The sequence below is a fragment of the Panthera leo genome, chromosome C1 (genome assembly GCF_018350215.1).
Source record: "Panthera leo isolate Ple1 chromosome C1, P.leo_Ple1_pat1.1, whole genome shotgun sequence".
NCBI lineage: Eukaryota > Metazoa > Chordata > Mammalia > Carnivora > Felidae > Panthera > Panthera leo.
Window position 1 is genome coordinate 95,781,673 of NC_056686.1, and position 25,495 is coordinate 95,807,167.

The 25,495-nt window shown below is 38.1% G+C and overlaps 1 protein-coding gene across 2 annotated transcripts in view; it reads right to left on the bottom strand.

Moving 5' to 3' along the window:
* Positions 1 to 1,719: 1,719 nt before the first annotated feature.
* Positions 1,720 to 25,495, bottom strand: part of LOC122228420 (monocarboxylate transporter 1-like) — a 29,516-nt gene continuing 5,740 nt past the window's right edge. Inside the window, exons 2-6 of one of the 2 annotated variants that reach the window (XR_006206577.1) lie at positions 11,086 to 11,346; positions 9,895 to 10,038; positions 6,120 to 6,986; positions 2,980 to 3,342; positions 1,720 to 2,315 (exon numbers count right to left, since the gene is read on the bottom strand). Coding sequence is in view for 1 of the 2 variants with exons in the window: in XM_042953462.1 (XP_042809396.1) it covers positions 3,137 to 3,342; positions 6,120 to 6,986; positions 9,895 to 10,038; positions 11,086 to 11,302 (1,434 nt within the window). In the remaining variant the exon portion in view is untranslated. Of the gene's footprint in view, positions 3,343 to 6,119; positions 6,987 to 9,894; positions 10,039 to 11,085; positions 11,347 to 25,495 lie in introns of both variants that reach the window. The other variant, XM_042953462.1, reaches the window with a different exon arrangement.

Here is a 25,495-nt window from a genome sequence, read left to right on the forward strand (position 1 = left end):
TTACAACAGTGCTTAGAACCAGCCCAGGGTAAGTGTAAATAATATCTGTTAAATGAATGTATGTAAAGGTCGATGGTCAACTTCCTCCTTTGACCATTATTACCCTTTTTGTAACACTGTGCTTTTTCTGATGCTGATCTCAGTAAAATGATGTTCTAGAACAACTGTAACCCTGTGACATGTTAAGTGCTGATTGCTCAGGCTTCCTGAGATGAACATTCACTTGAAGATGAATGATGATCAGAAGGGAAACTACAGGAATACTGTCCCAAAGAGCACTATCTCCAGGAAGGCACTGGTGGCTGACAGACTGTGGACTCTCTACATGCCATAGCTTCTGTTCTGTACCAGCAAAATAGCCTCATGACTTGAGGCTATTTGTGTTTTGTGTTTTTAAGTTCAATGTCACATTTACCTCCCTTTCGCCAGAATCCAACCCTTAAGGAAGCAAAAAGCAATCAATCAATCAACCAACCAATCAATATCTTATAGTAATCATTAGATTTATTTTCATAGAAAATTCCTGTTATTAGTGAAAGGGTAACTATCACATTCACATTAAGGAAAATGAATATAGGAAAAGTCACCATCCTAATACAAGTGTGGTTGGAATTTTGTGTGTATTCCTTTCCCCCTCTTTCCTGTAAAAGTACATTATATATACTGATCTAACCAGTTTGTGTTGTGCTTTTTACATTTAACATTGTATCATGCTTAGAACATAAGGATCTTTCCATCCTATTAGACTTCATAACCGTCTATTTAAATACATTACCACACATTTAAGGATTTTCAAATATAGTGCTCATTTCACTGTCAGATGTGTCAGGAAAAGTTTTCTGAAGAGTTTGAAAGACAAAAATTCAAGGCACTAAATTTTTTTTGACGTTTCAATTTTTTACTTAAATTCTAGTTAGTTAACATGTAGTGTAATATTAGTTTCAGGAGTAGAATTTAGTGATTCATCATTGACATATAACACCCAGTGCACATCATAACAAGTAAGGCACTTAAATAAGTGCCTTAAGACTCTGTTAAATGTCAGGATTAAAAAACAAGGCTTTGCTAAAAATATACAGATGACCGAGCACATGAATATATGGTCAATAATGGGGTGCCTGGATGGTTCAGTTAGTTAAGTGTCTGGCTTCGGCTCAGGTCATGATCTCATGGTTCGTGGGTTTGAGCCCCACGTCAGGCTCTGTGCTGATGGCTTGGAGCCTGCAGCCTGCTTCAGATTCTGTGTCTCCTTTCTTTCTGCCCCTCCCCTGCTCGTGCTCTGTCTCTCTCTCAAAAATAAATAAACACTAAAAATATTTTTTAAAAAAAGAAGAAAATATGGTCAATATCATCAGTTGTAGGAGAAATTAAAAGCAAAAAGCCTGACAATGCCAGGTGCTGACAAGGATGCAGAATAACTAGATCTCTCATACTTTGCTAGTTGGATTACAAAATGGTTTGGCCAATTCAACAATAGTTTGAGTTTCTTAAAAGTTAAACATGAACTTGCTACGTGACCCAGCAACCCCAATGCTGGGCATTTTCTCAAGAGAAATGAAAGCATATGTCTACACAGACCTCTGTGTGAATGCTTATAGAAACTTTAGTTATAATAGCCAAAAAGTGGAAAAAACTGAAGTCCATCAACTGGTGAACAGATATCCAAATTATGGTACATTCACACCAAGAAATGTTACTCAGCAATAAAAAGCAGCAAACTATGTATAAATGCAATGAAATGGATGAGTCATAAAACGTTATGTTAGGTAAAGAAGCCAGACATAGAAGGTTACTCTGTTACAACACTTCTGACATTCAATTTTTTCCACAATGACCATTTTTCCAACAACTCTCCAGACTAACCTAGGTCCTACAGTTCGATTCAATGCTGACACTAAGTACCTAGAGTTAGTGTCCAATTCCACAGGTTCAAAGGCTCAGTCCCACAAGGCTGTCCTTATTTCAGATTCCAGCCACAAGTCCCAGGTTGTTTACCTGTACCTCTGACCCACTTGCTGTAAGTTGGGAGTTCCCACAACTCTTTTCTCAGGTTTGGCAATTTGCTAGCATGGATCACAGAACTCAGGGAAACACTTTGCTTACGTTTATTGATATATTCTAAAGGAGACGACTCAGGAACAGCCAAATGAAAGAGATGCATAGGACTCAATGGATGAGGTATGGTGGGGAGGCGTGGCGTGGAGCTTCCGTGTCTTGTCCGAGCATCCTACCCTCCGAACACCAGCCCGTCAATGTATTCACCAACCAGGGAGCTCTCTAAGCCTTGCAGTTTAGGAGTTTTTATGGAGGTTTCACTGTGTAGGCATGGTTGATTAAATCACTGGCTGTTAGTAATTGAACTTAACTTCCAGCCCCTCCCCTTTCCCCAGAGCTCAGAGGGGCTGAAAGTCCCAACCCTCTGATCAAAGCCTTGGTCTTTTTGGAGACCAGTCCCTATCTTGAAGCTATCTAGGGGGTTCTAGACACCAGTTATCTAACTAGAATGCAGAAAACACTCATCACCCAGAAATCCAAGGGTTTTAGGAGCTCTGTACCAGAAACTAGGGACAAAGATGAAATATATATTTCTTATTATGCTAGCTACATACTATGTGATTTCATTTACTACCTTCTGGAAAAGGCAAAACTATAGGGGACAGAAATAAGACCAGTGGTTGCCAGGGGATGTAGGGAAGGGAAAGAATGGACTGCAGAGGGGCAAGAGGGAATTACTTTGGCTGTCTGAAATGTTCTATATTGGGGTGGTAGTTATTTATATAGATGCCTTGTCAAAATTCATTAAACTTGAGTCTTATAAAAGAGATTAATTATTGTATGTAAAGTATATCTTAACAAAGATGACTTCAAATAAAAGCATTTTCATCTGTTATCTTTTGTAAATCCCCTGGCCCCAAAGGATGTGACATATACATTATGACTTCTGTGAGGGAATGAAACAAAAATTCCATCAGTGGGTACCTGGTATGACTTCCACACAAATGTCCACTGGCTGTGGTGAGCAGTGCCAATAGAACAAGATTCAGTAGAATTTTTCAGATGTTTTTAGTCCAAAGCTTCTCTGGTTATCCATGGTTCAGACTGGATGTTTCTCCTCTTTGGGGCCTCATGTGCCTCTCTATCCTCTAGAGTCTGCTGCTTTAATAACTTCTTTTGGCTTCTCTTTACCTTCCTTTTTCTGCTGCTTCTCTGCTTTCTGTTCTTTCGCCACAAGCCGATAATTGATGCCCATGCCAATGAAGAGATAGATGCCTGCGATAATTAGGATCACACCACACGCCCAGTATGTGTATTTGTAGTCTCCATAGATGTCATTCAGACGACCTGAAGATATCCAAAACACAGTTATGTGGGCAAAAGTGAACAAGTATACCTTTCCCAAATGAAGCTGAAGGATCTACTCAGAAAGATGTCAACCAATCCTCAAAGAGCCCATAAATGACAAATTAGTCTAAAAAAAGAACTGCTAAAAATTATCTCATCTTTTATGATGTCATACTTGGGTTTTAGATGGCCTTGCATATTTTGTTATTTTTAGCAACTTGAAAATAATGAAATCTTTCCAAATTTGAGCCAGGAAAGACCTACAGATCATCTGGAATCAATTCTCTGGATTCACAGTGGAAAAATTTGTTGCTCAAGAGAGGTTTAGGAGTCTTGCCCCAGGCCACAGAGCTAACTGCAGTCTCCTGGCCAATGCTCTTTCGCTGACATCAGCATTTCCCAAAGAGCGGTCCCTGGGAACACTTGGCCTGTGCTATACAATTAACAGCAACACCTTTCCACCATTCGAAGTGCTTAATCCTCATAACAGGCAGATTCTGTCATCATTCCCGCTGTATGATGTACAAACTGAAGTACAGAGACCTTAAGTAACTCGCCCAAGGTCACAGAGCTCATAAGTGAAATAACATGGCTTTTAATCCAGGAAGTCTGACACTGAAGCTGCACCTGTAACCTCCTAAGTGTTCCCCAAAGTCAAACTTAGGGAATGGCATAACATATTCTTTTCTGGTAAAGATTCACCATGTGCATATTAAATAGGCTTTGCAAGGTCCTCTGGTAATCTATCAAACTTGGGGTTTCCAAAAATTTTTTGGCCATGAAATCCTTGTTATAGTAAAATTTATTAGCATCTCACCCAATTGGTTAGTTAAGGAATAAACACCCAAGAAGACTTAATACAACCAATTCAAATATGATTCCATATGCTTTTCTAACTCAGGACATTGTTCATTCAGCAATATTTATTGGGCTGACACATACACTTGGCACTGGGCTGCTGGCCCTGAGGATAAGGGAGAGCAGAGGAGAGAACATCCACAGTTCAGTGGAGAAGAGAAATGTTAATCAAATAATTATACAAGCCGTGACAAGGAGTGTTTGAAAGCAGAAAATAGGGGGTTGGGAGCAGCAAGCCGGGTCAGGAAAGCTTCTCTTACAGTGTAAATGAAGCAGGGACCTAGAGGAGGATGGGACCCATCTAGGAGGAGGGGATGGGAGAAGGATGAGGCCAGAGCACAGCAAGTGCAAAGGCAGGTGGTAGGAAGCTGGGGTGTAAGAGGGGAAGGAGGAAGGGCGGGGCTGTTGGAGCAGAGAGAACAAAAGGTGAGTGACAGGAAATGAGGCTGGAGAGATTGGAAGCCAGGCTGGGGGGCGCCTTGTAGGCCACAAGGGAATTTGCTCTCCACCCCAAGAACAATGGGAAGCAACTGGAAAGATCTCATCAGCTGGAATATCGAGTTTGTATTTGCCTGCAGAGTAGAAAACAGATTGTAGGCTGGCTAGAGTGGATATGGGTAGACCAGCCTGGAGGCTGCTGGAGCAACCCAGATAGGGGACAGGAACTGTGGATGGGGTGGTGTTGTGACAGAAAAAGTGGGCCAACTAGAGAGAGATTTAGGAGCTTACAGATTTAGAAATTTATAAGACTTGGACTCTCATTGGATATAGGGAGGAATGAGGACTGGGAGTCTAGAAAAATCAGTAGTGGATTTTCTTTTATGAATCCTTCCTTAGTTATAATGCATAATCTAAAAAGCATGAGTCATATTCAGAGGAAGTCCCAATTACTACTGCATTTTACATTAATAGTAATTTTAGGGGCACCTGGGTGGCTCAGTTGGTTAAGCATCCAACTTCGGCTCAGGTCATGATCTCGCAATTTGTGGGTTTGAGCCCCATGTTGGACTCTGTGTTGACAGCTCAGAGCCTGGAGCCTGCTTCGGATTCTGTGTCCCCTGGCCCACCCCCACATCTCCCCCCACTCACGTGCTGGCACGTGTGCTCTCTCGCTCTCTCTCAAAAATGAATAAACGTTAAAAAAATTATTTTAAATTGTAAACAATTCGGTACTCTCAAAGAATAATCCATCAAGTTTTATGGTCACTTACTTGTTGTGTGAACTTGGGCAAGTTATTTCACTTTTAAAAGCCTCTGTTTCTTCGTTGATAAAGAGGGGACATTAACAGTCTTACCTTATAGACTTGTGAGTTATGACAGGGTATATGAAATTATCTAGACAGTCCCTGGTACACTGTGAGCCCTAGCCTGGTAACTCTTATTATTATTTTAAATATTACTACTATGATAAATTCCAAAATTAAAATGAAATTACCGAAGTATTTTAAAGGTAGAGTGTATATTATATGTTTTTCTATAATACACATTAGTTTTATAATCAGAAAAGTTTATCTTAATGAATGTTTAAGTTTGTAATTGTTTTCACTCTCCTTTCAGCTTGATGGTTCAATGTAATTTGATTCTGTAAGTATCTGAGGAATTATGCTGTTCCAAGCATTGTGCCAACACTGAGGCCACAAAGATGAGAAATATTGGGGCGCCTGGGTGGCTCAGTTGGTTAAGTGTCTGACTCTTGATCTCAGCTCAGGTCTTGTTCTCAGGGTCGTGAGTTCAAAACCTTCCTTGGGCTGCACACTGGGCATGGAGCCTACTGATAAAAAAAGAAAAAGGAAAAAAAAAGAGACATGCTTGCTCTCTGCCGCCCAGAGGCTCACTAATCTCTGCTTTTTATCACCTTCCCAATTTTCGATGCCTGTTTTATGTTAAGAGGACCAAAGAGGTAGTAAGGCATACTATACCTAAAAGTGGCGGCCCCAGGAGGACAGGACAGCATTCCACAATGGTCACCAATCCCACAGCGCTGGAGAACCTCTGGGGTCCAACAAGGTCCATCAGTGTTTCGAATAATACTGAGCTAAACCACCCAAATGCAAATCCAAGGAATCCCGCATAGACACAGAACCCAATGTAGCTGGAGGATAAAGGTGCTAGCAGATGACACACTCCATTTGCAATAATAGAAGCAGCAAAAAAGTACTGAACTCGAGGTCTTATCCACTTCGTGTTGGCTACAAGTCCCATAGAAGGTCTGGCTACAATATCGACAAAAGACAGAATGGAAAGAAGGAAGGCAGCCTTCTCACTAGAGTAATGTTTACTCTTGCCATAATTACTAAGAAAGACTAAAGGAGTAGCCAGCCCAAAAGCCATCACCACGTTCCCAGAGAGGTATAGTAGAAAGCCTCTGTGGGTAAACAGGGATAAGTCTATAACTTTGTTAACTCTTTGAAAAACTGATTGTTTCTCGTCTTTGGGGTTTCTGCCATTAAAATCTGTACTTGCATTATTTGTCCCCTTTTCTACATCAGATCTTCCAGCATCCTGAAGGGATTCTTTAGACCTGTCTTTCCCTGCATTCGTTGGCGGGGGCCCTATTGGTCGCATCAGGGCACCAGCTACACAGCAGTTTAGTAGGAGGCCCCCAAGAATTAGGAAACTTCCTCTCCAGCCAAAGATACTGAAGAAAGCCTGATTGAGGGGGGCCAGGGTAGAGAGGAACACAGGGCTGCCTGCCATGGCCAGTCCATTTGCCAATGGTCGCCTCTTGTAGAAATACTTGCCAATCATTGTCAGAGCCGGATTCAAGTTGAAGGCAAGCCCAAGACCTGTGGAGGGGAGGAAAAGAATTACATACCAGAATAAATGTCAGAAACATATTTGTTATTGATCAACTAGACAAAATGAATGGCAGGAGGTCAAAATCATCATTGTAAGAGAGGTGATTATAACTAGTAAGTAGATGATTAAGTGGGCTGCTATCGAATAAATACAGACATAAAGTCTCTTTATGCAGCAAATACTAGATTTATAATATAACATTAAAATAATTCTTTGATGTTAGCAACAATAAGAATAATATATGTAGACTCCTTAGTTTAATTTCATAATTTAGATAATTGAAAACAAAAAGGAGAGAGGATAAATCTCATAAATTCAGGAAGTAAGACATAAATGGTGGGGCTGAGGTCAGAAAAAGAAGAAAGAGGGAGGGATGGAAAGAGAGAGAAAACATTTTGGGACAGTAAAACACAACACTGTGAAGATGCTAATACACGTTAGTAGATCCATTAATGTAATGTAATTTCTATGAGAATGCTAACGTATTCAATTTTTCAGATGAGGTAGAATGACTCTAAAATATACCCGGAGAACAAATGCATTAGAAGTATTCAAAAAGGGTAAATAATTGGTGGGACCAACACTAACAGATATATAAATATTTGCTACAGTTACAGCTACAGTAATTAGAACAGTGTGCACTTAGTCAAAAGGAAAAACTGATCAATGAAATTGGGCAAAAAGTCCAGAAACAGAACCAAAAGATACATTTAAATAAATAGGGAAGAGTAGATTTTTCAACCAATGGAGCTGAGACAAGTATCCCAATAACCTACTAAGTGTTCTCCCATTCTTGTTCCCTTCCCAGGGAAACCAGACTAGAATGCCACCCATTCAGTCTCTCCACTGACTGCCATCCACAGCTCTTCACCCTGGATTAGGAAGCACCATGATTTGGCCCTTACCTACCTCCCTACCCACATCTCAGTATATTCTCAGACATTCTGAGGGCATCTGTTCCTCTAGATTTTCACAAAATCTAGAGGAAGAACTCCTACTTATCGTTCACATCTCAACCCAAGATAACCCATTGAGAGGCCTTCCCTTTAGGGGTCATTCAATCCTTCACCAAAATTCTCTGTTTTAAGTTTTTGCAAAGCACTTCTCACTAGCTAATATGTATTTATCTATTCATTTATTTGTTGGTCTGTTTATTGTCTGCTTCCCTCCACTACAAAGGAAGAACCTTGTCTGTCATGTTGACTCTATCCCCACAGAGCTTGGAAACAGTCCCTGACATATCAATAGGGACTCAATAAATATTTATTGAATGAATTAATAAATGAAGTAATGAACAGGCTGAATAGCCAAGTGAGAACAATTAAGTTCTGTTCGTTCCTTATGTTATTCACATGCTCTAGATGGATTAAAATATTTAAATGTTTAAAATGTTCATGAATGTAGTCAAAGTACAGATCCAAAAAGATGATACCTGTTATTGGCATTATCTCACATCCTGCAGGTGGGACTGTACATTATTATAACCTTTCTAAAACAATATCAAAAACCACATCAAAAACCTTTTCCCTGAGTAATTCTACTTCTAAAATTTGTCCTATGGAAATTATCATGTTCACAAAGATGTATAGAGAAGTACTATCATATAAATATGGTTTATTAATAGTGAAAAATATAAACAACTTAAAGGTCTTTCTATTCCAGAATGGTGAAATAAACTATGGTATATCCATCCAATGGAAAATAGTAGCTGCTACAGTATATTTAGTGAAATGGGGGACTATATACATAATGCACTATTATGTAAAACAACCCAGTTACAAACATTATACATAATTTTATCCCCTTTATTTTCTAAGAAAAGTACATGTGTATGCATAAAAAATACGAGCATCAAAATATTAATGGTTTTCTCTGAATTGTAGAGTAATGGGTGATCTATATTCTTTATCCTTAGTAGTTTCATTTTCCAAATGTATCTATTAAGAAAGGGGGAAGGGAGGTTTTCTCATGTGTGTCCTTAAGCCCTTGAAAACGTATATGGTTTCTCAACCAGAAAATTCTTGCTTTGTATCTGACATTTTCTCTTACTCTAAATTGAGCCAACTTCTTCTTGGGTGGAAGGATAATGAGTGGGAATAGACGATAACCCCCATTTCAGCAACTTGTCACACCCTATCACCACTGTTTCTTAAGCTTGAAAAAAAAAGGAAGAAAGAAAAACTTTCAGTAAAATACAACCACCCAATGGCTCAGTCAGTTAATCGTTTGACTCTTGATATAGGCTTAGGTCATGATCTCACAGTTGTGAGTTTGAGCCCCACAATGGGCTCTGCACTGATAGCAGATAGCTGATAGAGAAGAGCCCGCTTGGGATTCTCTCTCTCTCTCTCTCTCTCTCTCTCTCTCTGTCTCTCTCTCTGTCTCTGCCACACTCTGCTTATACTCTCTCTGTTTTAGCAGAGATAAAGTAAATAATAAATAAAATAAATAAATCAACTTAAAATAACCACCCAAAGTGCCAGAACTTTCTTTTTTTTTTTTAATTTTTTTTTTAACGTTTATTTATTTTTGAGACAGAGAGAGACAGAGCATGAACGGGGGAGGGTCAGAGAGAGGGAGACACAGAATCCCAAACAGGCTTCAGGCTCTGAGCTGTCAGCACAGAGCCCGATGTGGGGCTCGAACCCACGGACCGCGAGATCATGATCTGAGCCGAAGTCGGACATCCAACCAACTGAGCCACCCAGGCGCCCCCAGAACTTTCTTTAAAGACATGTTTTTCTGGTACTATGAAATTAACATATCTATAGCTCTTAAAAATGGTAACCCAATCATTTTTCTAAGAACTTTCATTTCTCAAAAGAATTGGCAGATGAATGCTACAAATAATCTGCATAAAAATTAATGCTTCAAAATACATCAGTAGCAACTCACCTCCAATGAATCCAACGTACAAGTAAAGTTCCTGTACAGTGTTGGAGAAAGAAGCTGCAATCAAGCCACAGCCTGACAAGCAGCCACCAACAATCATGGTTGGACGACTGCCATATTTATTCACCAGGATACTGCTGATAGGACCTGGGAGAGAGCGAGTAACTCAGTAACATAGAGGAGAAGCCCCCCCACTCCCATCCACACCTGCACAAGGCATTACTGACACGAAAGGATGCCAAGACATAAGTACCCCACCCCACAAAATAAACAGATGAAACAGAAGACACTGGTAAGAAATAGTGCTTTCTATTTTATATCAGAGTTACAGGTTTGTGTAATGGGAAAAATCTAGCATTGATTGTATATCTATACACTTACAACATATTGGATGGATTTTAACTGAAGTATGGAAGACCTAACCTATCTCCTTTAAGGCAAAATAGGCTGCAAATAAGTATTTATAGGATTCTTCATGTATCTAGGATATTACTGACATATATATATGTAGCAAGTTTGCTCTGTTTTTAATTTTTTAGATGATCATCTGATGCAAATGCACATGAACATGATGAGATGTATGAGCCTGATCAAACTTCTGACTTTAGAGCATATTTTCAAGTTAGCTAAAAGGTACTTTGTTTCTCAGAGAAAACAACAAAACCAAAACAGAACTACAAAACAAGAATGCCTACCATCACTTTTCTTCAACATTATACTGGAGGTCCGAGCCAGCGCAGTAAGAGAGAGGGGAAAAAGGTGTAAGGAAAGGAAGAAACCAAACTATCAGTATTTGCAAAAGATATGTTAGTCTATCTTAAAATTTTGAAAAAAAAAAAAAAACAAAACACCTACCAATAAACTATTGGAAGTATTAAGAGTTTAGCAAGGATATATGATTAAAACATAAAACATCAGTTGACATTCCATATACCAGCAACCACACATAAACATTTTTAGTGAAAGTTATCCTTCATAATGATATCTGCTTTGCAGTATAACTGAGCTAACAGCTCACAGTTGTATGTAGCCTTTATTGTTAAAGGGAATGAAAAATATGACTCAAATCGCATAGCCTCAAAAACTAACATTTCAAGTATCTTACACAGAAAGGCATCAAGAACAAAAAGTATTCAATATGGGGTTTTTGTCCGCCTTTTGAAAGCTAAAAGAACAGACCTTCTGGGTACTTACCTCCAGCATACATGACAGCGAACATAATAGAAGAGATCCATGACACCTCGCTGGTGCTGGCATTAAATATTTCTTCAATTTCTTTGTAAAATACAGAAATAGATTTGCCAAATGCACAAGAGAAGCCAATGGAAATAAAAGCTCCAGTAACCACTGCCCAACCCCAGCCTCCATCTGGGGGGCTGGGTCGAACTGGACCTCCATTCGATGGTGACATTGTAAGTGAAGATGAATTCCAAAATGCAGTGCAAATCCAAATATCTAAAGGATATGAAATTAAAATAGTACATAACAAGTAGGTCAATAAAAAGCACTTCCATAAAACCCCTTAAACTTATGTTATAAAATAAGTGAAAAGCTTTTCAATAGTACTTGTACTCTGTGAACACAGTAGAAAAAGTCCAAGAGTTAGAGTATTGCCCCCAATTTTTATAGGCTTGAAGTTAAAAACTCATCACCACTTGAACTGTATGCCCAAGCCCTTTCAATCCTTTTCAATAAATGTTTTGCTTTTTCAAATTTATAAACATACCTGTTTTAATAATAGATTAGTAATTTTCCACATTACCAGAGACAACTAAATAACTCATCTGACTTATCTGCATGCAAAACTCACAAATACACACACTATAAAAGTTTCACAATGTAGTATTTCCTTTATAATTTCTCTCCTTTCTCAAAATATATTCTCCAATCCTCACCTGGTTTTTATGTTCCTAGAATTTATAGGCTAACTTAGAAGTGTCAGGAAGGGGGCACCTGGGTGGCTCAGTCAGTTGAGCATCCGGCTTCGGGTCAGGTCATGATCTCGAAGTTTGTGAGTTCGAGCACCACATCGGATTCACCGCTGTTAGCCTGTCAGCACAGAGCCCACTTCAGATCCTCTGTCCCCCTCTCTCTGCCCTTCCCCCACTTGTGCTGTCCCCAAAATAAATAAATATTTAAAAAAATTTCAGGAAGGACATACTAGTATCCCATAAAACTCACTAGATATATGGCAACTTCCTTCCTTCCTTCCTTCCTTCCTTCCTCTCCCTCTCTTTCTTTCTTTTCTTTTTCTTTCTTTCTTTCTTTCTTTCTTTCTTTCTTTCTTTCTTTCTTTCTTTCTTTCTTTCTTTCTTTCTTTCTTTCTTAGATTATGCAACATGCAAGCGGGTGAGAGGGGCAGAGGGGGAAAAAGAGAGGGAGAGAGAGAATCTGAAGCAGGATTCACTCTCAGTGTGGAGCTTGTTGTGGAGCTCGATCCCACAAACCTGGGATCATGACCTAAACCAAAACTGAGAGTCGGCCACTCAACTGACTGAGCCTCCCAGGCACCCCAGACATACAGCAATTCTTTAAAAAGTTCTTTCCACTTTGGTGCTATTATGAATAATGCTGCTATGAAATTTTGTGCATAGTCTTTTGTGTGGACAGGTTTTCAATTCTTTCAATTCACTTTTACTTAGTAAAAATGCTAGGTCATATGGTAATTCTGTTTAACATTTTGAGAAACTGCCAAACTCTTTTTTTTTTTTTTTTGCAAAATGGCTGCACCATTTTACAATTCCACCAGCAATGTATGAAAGTTCCAATTTTTCTACATCATCACTAACATTGTTTATGTCTATGATTTCTAACTATCCTAATGTGTGTGAAGTGGTAACTCATCATTATTTTGATTTTCATTTCTCTAGTAACTACTGATGGTGAGCACCTTTCACGTGCTTATTGGACATCTGTATAACTTCTTTGGATATATGTCTTTGGAGAAGTGTCTTCTTTGGAGAAATGTCTATTCAAATTCTTTGACTAAGATCATGATCTTAGCCGAAGTTGGACGCTTAACCAACTGAGCCACTCAGGTGCCCCCTGATTACTGTAGCTTTATACTAAGTTTTCTTTATTTTAATTTTATTTTTTTAAAGTTTATTTATTTACTTTGAGGGGGTAGGGCAGACAGAGAGAGAGAAAGAGAGAAATAATCCCAAGCAGTTTCTGGGCTGTCAGTGCAGAGCCAGATGTGGGGCTTGATCCCAAGAAATCTGAGATCCTGACTTGAGCTGAAATCAAGAGTCAGACGCTCAACTGACTGAGCCACCCAGGTGCCTCATTAAGTTTTAAAATGAAGAAGCATAAGTCCTCCACTTTTGTTCTGTTCCAAGGTAGTTTTGATGACTCTGAGTTCTTGCATTTTTATATAAATTTTAGGATCAGTTGTCAATTTCTGCCAAAGGGGGTGGGGGGAAAGGCTGAGATGTTGAGAAGGACAATGTTGAATGTAGATTTGGGGAGTACTGTCATCTTAATAATATTAAGCCTTCTGGTCTTCTGATCTAGAACACAGGAAGTTTTTCCATTTATTTAAGACTTCTTTCAGCAATGTTTTGAAGATTTCAGTGTACATGTCTTGAACCTCCTTGTTTAAATTTATTCCTGAATATTTTACTCTTTTTGATGGTATTGTAAATTGATTGTTGATTGTTTTCTTACTTTTGCTTTTGGATTTTTCATTGGTGGTGTATTGTCATATAATTAGTTTTTGAATACGAATCTTGCATCTTACAAACTTAACTCATTCATTACTTCTAATAGATTTATGTGTCGATGTGCGTGGATTCTTTAAGATTTTCTGTATGTAAGATCATGCCATCTCTGATAATTTTACATCTTCCTTTACAATGTGAATGCTTTGTTTTTTTCATTGCATCATTAGCCTGGATAAAACCTCCAGTACAATGTGAAATAGAAGTCATGTGAGTGGACATCCTTGTCTTATTTTTGACCTTAGAGGAAAAGATTTTATTACCTCACCATGAAGTATGATGTTACCTATGTTTTTGTTTTTTTGTTTTGTTTTGTTTTGTAGATTATCTTTATTAAGCTTGGGAGTTTCATTCTATTTCTAATCGTTGAGTGTTTTTATCATGAAAGTGCATTGGATTATGTTAAATGCATTGTTTAAGTCTATTAAGAGGATCATGTGGTTTTGGTCTTTATTTCATTAATATGGTTTGGCATACTGACTGATTTTTATATGTTGATCCGCATATGAATTCCCATGTTCATGAGATAAATTCTGTTTGTCATGATATATAACCCATTTTATATGCTGTTGAATTCAGTTTAATCCTATTTGGTTGAGAATTTTTACTATATTAGTAAAGGATAGTGGTTTGTAGTTTTCTTTCCTTGTGGTATCTTTGGTTTTGGTATCAGGGTAATTCTGGCTTCAAAGAACAAGCTGGGAAATGTTCCCTTCTTTACTATTTTCTGGAAGAGCTTGTAAAGGATTGGTGTTAGTTCTTCTTTAAATGTTTCACAGAATTTACTGGTGAGGCCATCTGGGTTTCCAGTTTTCCTTGTGGGATTTTTTGATGACTACCTCAATCTCTTTAATTACAATAGGTCTATTCAGATTTACTTGAGTCACTTTGGTAGTTTTGTTTTTTTTTTAACGTTTATTTATTTTTGAAACAGAGAGAGTATGAATGGGGGAGGGTCAGAGAGAGAGGGAGACACAGAATCTGAAACAGGCTCCAGGCTCTGAGCTGTCAGTGCAGAGCCCGACACAGGGCTCAAACTCATGGACGGTGAGATCATGACCTGAGCTGAAGTCGGACATTCAACCAACTGAGCCACCTAGGCACCCCTGGTAGTTTTTTTTTAAATATAAATTTGTTAATTTCATTTAGGTTTTATAATTTTTTTAGCATGTTTATAGTATTTCTTTACAATCCTTTTTTTATTTCTGTAATGATATACAAAGAGTTTAGTCAACCAGGAACAGTCCTCACAAGACTGCCCACACTTTTAACAGCAATTGTAAATTTGGTAGGGAAAACCGTGAAGTGTTTCCAAAAACTCTCTCAGGTTTGGTAATTTAATGGAAGCTCTCACAGAACTCACTAAAAACTATTATGTTTATAATTTCTTGCAGGGAAAGGACACAGGATAAAATTAATCATAGGAAAAGATGCACAGGGCAGAGTCTGGGAGAAGTCCAAATGCAGGTTTTTTTTTTTTTAATTTTTATTTATTTATTTTTCAATATATGAAATTTATTGTCAAATTGGTTTCCATACAACACCCAGTGCTCATTCCAAAAGGTGCCCTCCTCAATACCCATCACCCACCCTCTCCTCCCTCCCTCCCCCATCAACCCTCAGTTTGTTCTCAGTTTTTAAGAGTCTCTTATGCTTTGGCTCTCTCCCACTCTAACCTCTTTTTTTTTTCCTTCCCCTCCCCCATGGGTTTCTGTTAAGTTTCTCAGGATCCACGTAAGAGTGAAAACATATGGTATCTGTCTTTCTCTGTATGGCTTATTTCACTTAGCATAACACTCTCCAGTTCCAACCACGTTACTACAAAGGGCCATATTTCATTCTTTCTCATTGCCACGTAGTACTCCATTGTGCATATAAACCACAATTTCTTTATCCATTCATCAGTTGATGGACATTTAGGCTCTTTCCATAATTTGGCTATTGTTGAGAGTGCTGCTATAAACATTGGGGTACAAGTGCCCCTATGCATCAGTACTCCTGTATCCCTTGGGTAAATTCCTAGCACTGCTATTGCTGGGTCATAGGGTAGGTCTATTTTTAAGTTTTTGAGGAACCTCCACACTGTTTTCCAGAGTGGCTGCACCAATTTGCATTCCCACCAACAGTGCAAGAGGGTTCCCGTTTCTCCACATCCTCTCCAGCATCTATAGTCTCCTGATTTGTTCATTTTGGCCACTCTGACTGGCGTGAGGTGATATCTGAGTGTGGTTTTGATTTGTATTTCCCTGATGAGGAGCGACGTTGAGCATCTTTTCATGTGCCTGTTGGCCATCCGGATGTCTTCTTTAGAGAAGTGTCTATTCATGTTTTCTGCCCATTTCTTCACTGGATTATTTGTTTTTTGGGTGTGGAGTTTGGTGAGCTCTTTATAGAGCTTGGATACTAGCCCTTTGTCCGATATGTCATTTGCAAATATCTTTTCCCATTCCGTTGGTTGCCTTTTAGTTTTGTTGATTGTTTCCTGTGCTGTGCAGAAGCTTTTTATCTTCATGAGGTCCCAGTAGTTCATTTTTGCTTTTAATTCCCTTGCTTTTGGGGATGTGTCAAGTAAAAAATTGCTACGGCTGAGATCAGAGAGGTCTTTTCCTGCTTTGTCCTCTAGGGTTTTGATGGTTTCCTGTCTCACATTCAGGTCCTTTATCCATTTTGAGTTTATTTTTGTGAATGGTGTGAGAAAGGGGTCTAGTTTCATTCTTCTGCATGTTGCTGTCCAGTTCTCCCAGCACCATTTGTTAAAGAGACTGTCTTTTTTCCATTGGATATTCTTTCCTGCTTTGTCAAAGATTAGTTGGCCATACGTTTGTGGGTCTAGTTCTGGGGTTTCTATTCTATTCCATTGGTCTATGTGTCTGTTTTTGTGCCAATACCATGCTGTCTTGATGATTACAGCTTTGTAGTAGAGGCTAAAGTCTGGGATTGTGATGCCTCCAAACGCAGGGTTTTTGATCATCCTCTTCCCATGGTCATGGATAGCATTATGTCTTCCCAGACACAGTGTGTGACAATACAGAGTATTACCAACCATGGAAGCTCACCTGAATTTTTAGTGTCCAGAATTTTCAATTGGGCTTGATCACATATTACTCACATGGATAACCTTTAGTCTCCAGCTTTTCCCATAGGGTAAGCTAATATCTTTAGTTTCCATTTCTTTTGAAGGTTGGAAATGATACAATATGGCCAAATGTTCCAGACAAAGAAAGACACTCCTATTAGGCAGGAAGTTTCAGAGGTCTAGAGATAATATGACAGTAGCCAAGGGCAAAAGCCAGATCTCTCTATGGGTGAGGTTAATTCTTTATTACATGGTGTACCCTCTTTCATTTCTGGTTGAGGCTTCTCTTTTATTTTCTTGGTTAGTTTAGCTAAAAGTTTGTCAATTTTCTTGATCTTTTGAAAGAACCATCCTTTGTTTTCATTGATTTTCTCCTGCTGTAATTTCTAGTTCATTTATTTATTTTCTAATCTTTATTATTTCCTTTATTCTGGTTGCTTTGCATTTAGTTTGTTTTTCAAGTTTCTTAAGATAAAAGGTTGTTATTAGTTTGAGATATTTTTTCATTTTAAACATGGACATATTCAGCTATAAATTTTTCTCTAAGCACTATTTTAGCTATATTCCAGAAGTTTAGGTATTTTTGTTTGTATTTTTGTTTTCATTCATCTCAATGTGTTCCATAATTTCCTTTTATGATTTCTTCTTCATTAGTTATTTAGGAATGTGTGAATTTCCACATATTTGCCCATGTGCCCAATTTTTTTTTTCTATTGTTGAGTTCTAATTTCATTACATTGTGGTCAGAGAATACATTTGAGTCCTTTTACATTTATTGAGACATGATTGTGGCCTAATACATGTTCTGTTCTTGAAAAGGTTCCATGAATACTTGAGTGTATGTTCAGCTGTTGCTGTGTGAAGTGTTCTATGTTTTTTGGTTTACTTGGTTTATGGTGTTGCTCAAGTCTTCAGTATGCTCCTTGACTTTCTAGGTAGTTGTTCTATTGAAACTCTATTGAATCTCCAACTATTATTCTCGAATTGTTTATTTTTCCCTTTAATTCCATCAATTTTTGCATCATGTACTTTGGAGGCTCTGTTGTTAGGTTTATATACATTTATAATTGTTAGGTCTTCCTGATGGATTGACCCTTTTATCATCATAAGATATCCTTCGTTTTGTGTAGTAACAATTTTTGTCTTAAAGTCTATTTTGCCTGATTTTTAAAAATGCTTACTTATTTATTTTTGAGAAAGAGCAACTGTGAGTGGGGGAGGGACAGAGAGAGAGAGGGGGTGGGGAGGGAGAGAATCTCAAGCAGCCTCCACACTGTCAGCACAGATCCTGACATGGGGATCAAACTCACGAACTGTCAGATCACGACATGAGCCAAAATCAAGAGTCAGATGTTCAACTGGCTGAGTCACCCAGGTGCCCTGATTTTGCCTGATATTCTTATAGCCATTCCTGTTTTCTTTTGGTTACTGTTTCATGACATGTCATTTTTTTCATGTTTACTTTAAATCTGCCTGTGTCTTTGAATCTAAAGTGTGTCTCTTCTAGATAGCACATAGTTGGATCATTTAAAAAATCAATTGTGCCCATTTACAATTGCACCAAAAATAATAAAATATCTAGGAATAAACTGAACCATGCAGGTGAAAGACCTGCATTCTGAAAACTATAAAACTTTGATGAAAGAAATTAAAGATGACACAAACAAATGAGAAGATATTCCATGCTCATGGATTGGGAGAACAAATATTGTTAAAATGTCTGTACTATCCAAAGCAGTGTACAGATTCCATGCAATCCCCATCAAATACCAATAGCATTTTCAACAGAACTAGAACAAATAATCCTAAAATTTGTATGGAACCACAAAAGACTCCAAAATAGCCAAAGTAATCTTGAAAAAGAAGAACAAAACTGGGGGTATCATAATCCCAGATTTCAAGTTATATTACAAAGCTATAATAATCAAAACAGTATAGTAATGGCACAAAAATAGATGCATAGATCAATAGAAAGGAATAGAAAGCCCAGAAATAAGTCCATGATTATATGGTCAATTAATCTTTGACAATGGAGGGAAGAATATGCAATGGGAAAAGGACAGTCTCTTCAACAAATGATGTTGGGAAAACTGGACAGCTACCCACAAAAGAATGAAACTGCACCAATTTCTTATATCATACACAAACATAAACTCAAAATGGATTAAAGACCTAAATGTGAGACCTGAAAACATAAAAGTCCTAGAAGACAGCACAGGCAGTAATTTCTCTGACATCAGCCAACAATTTTCTAGCTATGTCTCTTGAGGCAAAAGAAACAAAAACAAAAATAAACTATTGGGGCTACATCAAAATAAAAACCTTCTGCACCGTGAAAGAAATAATCAACAAAGCAAAAAGACAACCTACTGAATGGGAGAAGATATTTGCAAATGACATACCTGATAAAAGGTTAGTATCCAAAATATATAAAGAACTTATAAAACTCAACATCAAAAAAACAAATAATCCAACTGAAAAATGGGCAGAAGACATGAACAAACATTTCTCAGACAGAAAACAGACAGATGGCCAACAGACATATGAAAAGATAACCAACATCACTAATCATCAGGGAAATGCAAATCAAAACCACAATGAGATATCACCTCATATCTGTCAGAATGTCTATAATCAAAAACACCAGAAACAACAAGTGTTGATGAGGATGTGGATAAAAAGGAATCCTCATGCACTGTTGGTCAGAATGCAAACTGGTGCTGCCACTGTGGAAAACTGTATGGGGTTTCCTCAAAAAATTAAAAATAGAATCACCATATGATCCAGTAATTCCACTATTGGGTATTTACCCAAAGACTATGAAAACACTAATTTAAAAAGATATATGCCCCACCCTATGTTTTTTGCAGCATTATTTACAATAGAAAAATTATGGAAGAAACCCAGTTGTACATCAGTAGATGAATGGCTAAAGATGTGGTGTGTGTGTGTGTGTGTGTGTGTGTGTGTGTGTGTGTGTGTGTGTGTATACATACATATATATGGACTATGGACTATTAGCCATAAAAAAATGAAATCCTGCCATTTACAACAATATGAATGGATCTACAGGGCATAATGCTAATTCAAATAAGGGGCACCTGGGTGGCTGAGTCAGTTAAGTGTCCAACTTTGGCTCAGGTCATGATCTCAGTTTGTGTTCGAGCCCCGCATCGGGCTCTGTGCTGTCAGTGCAGAGCCCACTTTGGATCCTCTTTCTCCCTCTTTCTCTGCCCCTCACCCCTTCCCCAGTCATGCACACATGTGCACATGCTCTCTCTCAAAAATAAATAAACATTAAAAAAAAAAAAAAGGATGAAATCCTGCCATTTGCAACAATATGGATACATCTATAGGGTATGATGCTAAGTGAAATAAGTCAGTCAGAGAAAGGCAAATATCATATGATCTCACCCATATGTGGAAGTTAACAAAACAAATGAACAAACAAAAAAGGGACAAACAAAAAGACTCTTAAATATAGAGAACAAACTGGTGGTTACAAAAGGAAGGTGGTGAAGGGATGGGTGATACAGGAGATTAAGAATACACTCATTGTGATGAGCACTGAGTAATGTATAGAATTACTGAATCACCATATTGTACACCTGAAATAATAAAACACTATATCATACTGAAAAATTTTTAAATGTTTATTTATTTTTGAGAAGGGGGTGGGGCACAGAAAGAGGGAGACACAGAATCCAAAGTAGGCTCCAGGCCCTGAGCTGTCAGCACAGAGCCCAATGCAGGGCTTGAACCCACAAGCTGCAAGATCATTACCTGGGTCAAAACCATGTTGGACACTTAACCGACTGAGTCACCCAGTCACCCCGAACATACTGAATATTTTTAAAAAATGGGGTACACAGTCAAAACATATAGGAAAAAATGTGTTATAAATTTGCTATTCAGTTAGTTAATAAAAATACGATGTTGGTTTTCTTCACTTTGGGGGCAAAATAAATTCTGCCAATCACTGCTTTTTGATTGGAGTTTTTTTATTTATTCATATTTAATGTAATTACTGATAAGCAAGGATTTATGTTTTCCATTTCCCTGTTTTCTCTATGTCTCACGTCGATTTTGTTCCTCTATTTTTCCATCACTGCTTTCTTTTGTGTTAAACAGATATTTTAAGTGTGCCCCTTTATTTATTTATTTTTTATTAAAAAAAAAAGTGTTTATTTATTTGTGAGAGAGAGCAAGCAGGGGAGGGGCAGAGAGAGAGACACACACACACACAGAACCCAAAGCAGGCTCCAGGCTCTGAGCTGTCAGCACAGAGCCCGACGCAGGGCTCAAACTCACAGACTGCAAGATCATGACCTGAGCCAAAGTCTGACACTTAACCAACTGAGCCACCCAGGCGCCCTAAGTGTGCCCCTTCAATTACCTTGTTTATTTCATGCTATTCTCTTAGTGGTTGTATGGATTGCAATTAGTATCTTAATTTAAAACAATCTTGTATGGATTACTGCCAACTTAATTGCAATAGTGTACAAAAACTATTCTCCTGTATACCCCCCCATTTTTATAGTATTATTGCCATACAAATTACATCTTTATACATCATAAGCCCATAAACAGTTTTATGATCATTGCTTTATATAGCTGTCTTTCAAATCAGGTAAAAGAAAAATGTTACAAACATGTATATTGCCTTTTCTTTTGTAAATTTATTTATTGTTTAATTTACATCCAAGTTAGTTAGCATATGGTGCAACAATGATTTCAGGAGTAGATTCCTTAATGCCCCTTCCCTGTTTAGACCATCCCCCCTCCCACAACCCCTCTAGCAACCCTCTCTTTGTTCTCTACATTTAAGAGTCTTTTATGTTTTGTCCCCTCCCCCCGTTTTTATATTATTTTTGCTTCCCTTCCCTTATGTTCATCTGTTTAGTATCTTAAATTCCTCATATAAGTGAAGTCTTAATGATATTTGTCTTTCTCTAATTTTGCGTAGTGTAATACCCTCTAGTTCCATCCACATAGTTGCAAATGGCAAGATTTCATTCTTTTTGATTGCCGATTAATACTCCATTGTGTATATATATATATATATATATATATATATATATATATATATATATATATATACACCACATCTTCTTTATTCATTCATCCATCGATGGACATTTGGGCTATTTCCACACTTTGGCTCTTGTTGATAGTGCTGCTATCAACATGGGGGGTGTTTGTGTCCCTTTCAAACAGCAGACCTGCATCCCCTGGGTACAATTGCTGGGTCATAGGGTAGTTCTATTTTTAGTTTTTTGAGGAACCTCCATACTGTTTTCCAGAGTGGCTGCACCAGTTTGCATTCCTACCAGCAGTGCAAAAGAGATCCTCTTTCTCCACATCCTTGCCAACATCGGTTGTTGCCTGAGTTGTTAATGGTAGCCATTCTGACAGGTGTAAGGTGGTATCACATTGTGGTTTTGATTTGTATCTCCCTGATGATAAGTAATGTTGAGTATTTTTTGTATGTGTTGGGTTGGCCATCTGGATGTCTTCTTTGGAGAAGTGTGTATTCATGTCTTTTGCTCATTTCTTCACTGGATTATTTGTTTTTTGGGTGTTGAGTTTGATAAGTTCTTTATAGATTTTGGATACTAACCCTTCATCTGATATGACATTTGCAAATATCTTCTCCCATTCTGTCGGTTGCCTTTTAGTTTTGCTGATTGTTTCCTTCACTGTGCAGAAGCTTTTTGTTTTGATGAGGTCCCAATAGTTCATTTTTGCTTTTGTTTCCCTTGCCTCTGGAGACGTGTTGAGAAAGAAGTTGCTGAGGCCAAGGTCAGAGGTTTTCGCCTGCTTTCTCCTGGAGGATTTTGATGGCTTCCTTACATTTAGGTCTTTCATCCATTTTGAGTTTATTTTTGTGTGTGGTGTAAGAAAGTGGTCCAGGTTCATTCTTCTGCATGGCGCTGTCCAGTTTTCCCAGCACCACTTGCTGAAGAGATTGTCTTTATTCCATTGGCTATTCTTTCCTGCTTTGTCAAAGATTAGTTGGCCATATGTTTGTGGGTCGATTTCTGGGTTCTCTATTCTGTTTCACTGATCTGAGTGTCTGTTTTTGTGCCAGTACCATATTGTCTTGATGATTACAGCTTTGTAATACATATTGAAGTCCAGGAGTGTGATACCTCCAGCTTCGGTTTCTTTTTCAAGATGGCTTTGGCAATGACTTCTCTGAGTTTTTATCTGGGAATGTTTTACCCTTTCCTTTATTTTGAAGGATAGTTTTACTGGATATAGAATTATTGGTTGACAGTCTTTCTTTCAGCACTTTGAATATTCCATCCCACTGCCTTCTGTCTTCCATGGTTTCTAACAAAAACTAGCTGTTAATCTTACTAAGAATCATTTGTGATGAGCTGCTTCTCTCTTGCGACTTTCAAGATTCTCTGTCTTTGACTTTCAGAAGATTAGAATGGGTGTCTTTGTGGGTCTCTGGGTTTATCTTGTTGAAGAGTTTGTGGAACTTTTTAGATGTGTGATGGCTTTCATCAAATTTGCAGAATTTTTGCCCATTATTTCTTCAAATATTTTTCTGCCCCTTCTCTCCTCTTCTGAGGTTCCTATTATGCATGTTTGTACAGTTGATGTTTCATAGGTCTCTGAGGCTCTATTCATTTTCTTTATTCTTTTTTCTTTCTTTTTGTTGGGTTGATAACTTCAATTGACCTATATTCAAGTTTCCTGAATCTTTCTTCTGCCAGCTTAAGTTTGTTTTTGGGGTCCTCTCATAAATATTGCATTCAGTTACTATACTTTTCAGTTCCAAAACTTCTGTTTTTTTTTTCTTAAAGAATTATCTCTTTATTGGTTGATAGTCTCTATTTGGTAAGACATTGTTCTCAATGTCTTTAGTCATGGTTTTCTGTAATTATTTGAACATCTTTATAATAACTTAAAGATTTTGTCTAGCAAGTCCAACATCTGGGCTTCCTCAGGAATAGTTTCTACTGAATGACTTTTCTTCCTGTGTATAGACCATACTTTCTGTTTCTTTGTGTGTCACATATTTTTGTTGTTGTTTTTGATAACAAGACATCTTACATAACATATGTCACAGTTGTGGGAATCAGATTCCCTCCCTCCCCACGGGTTAGTTGGTATTGCTCTTTGTGGCTTATGTTGACACTGCTATTGCTTTTTTTTAAAATAACTTCCTGAACAAAGTATGTTAACTTTATTGTTGTTGTTTTGTTTTGTCATATGTGGCCACTGAAATCTCTGCTCAATTAGCTTAGTGTTAAATCAATAACTGGACAAAGACTTCCCTAAATACCTTGAATCAGGATATCTCCTAGGCATTGCAAAAGAGCATTATGTGTGTGGTGTGGCATATTTTCAACTCTCTAGCAGGCAGCTTACGTCTCTACCTTAGTCTTCAGTTCCTGCTCATACAGAGCTTCATGGTCAGATAGAGGTAGTAAATCCAGGCTTTCTCAGGTCCTTCCTGAGCATGGGACCAGTCTTGTACATGTGCATGATCTTCTGGAGTCCCAGGATTATATCAGAGCTTTTCAAAAATTCCCTACGGACATCTTATTCCCAAGATTTTCCTTTTAATTGTTTGGTCAGCTTTTTGTTTGTCCCAATTGTTTTTCCAACTCAGGCAGCTGAGATGTTAAATAATTGCTCTGGTTGTTTTCAACAAATGTCCTGGAGAAAAGGTTGTTCACACTAAGCAAGCTCTGAATTAGATGAAAAAAAGATAAGCCCTGGGAGAGACCTGGACATGTTAAATAATGACAATTCTCTGAGAATAGGGCCTTTTAGAGGGTTCCAAACCCATTCTGCCCACCAGGGGCACTAGATTGCTGGTGTCCACAACTACCGTTATTGTGAGGTTATTTGTTTTTAATCATTTTTATAGACTTGGGGAGAGAAGGATGGGAATGGGTCATGTTTAAACACCACAAATCTTGCTGTTCTTCGATTTTACTATTTTCTGGTATACAGTTTCATTGAGTTATTATAAGCCTTTGGTTAATTGAGTTCTGAAAAGTTGATTTTAGTAATTTTTGCCAGTTTTCTCATTGCTTTTATGAAGGAGATTTTCAGAGAACTTACTCCATAAGTACCACCACAATTGATTTTTGAATACTGTTCTTTAATTTGAAAAATTTGCAAACATTTTTTTTTTTTTAACGTTTATTTATTTTTGAGACAGAGAGAGACAGAGCATGAACGGGGGAGGGGCAGAGAGAGAGGGAGACACAGAATCGGAAGCAGGCTCCAGGCTCTGAGCCATCAGCCCAGAGCCCGACGCGGGGCTCGAACTCACGGACCATGAGATCGTGACCTGAGCTGAAGTCGGATGCTTAACCGACTGAGCCACCCAGGCGCCCCGCAAACATTTTATTTTTTAATAATTAACTGGTATATTCTTTAAGGTTTTCTACATTGACAATCATGTTATGTGAGATTATTATAGCTTGGTTTCCTCCTTTTTAAGTCTGACACTTTTTTCCCCTATCTTTTTGTGCTGGGCTCACTATCCAGTACAATGTTAAAAATATTGGTGTATTAGTTTGCTCAGTCTGCCGTAACAAAATACCATAGACTAAGTGGCTTAAACAACAGAAATTTATTTTCTTACAGCTCTGGAGGGTAGGCGTCCAAGATCAAGATGTCGTCAGCAGGTTTGGTTTCTTCGGAGGCCTCTGTTCTTGGGTTTGTAGATGGCTGCCCTATTACTGTGTATCCACATTCTCTCTCTGTGTGTGCAAGATCTGGTGTCTCTCCTTTTTTTTATAAGGATACCAGTAATACTGGATTAGGGTCTACTCAT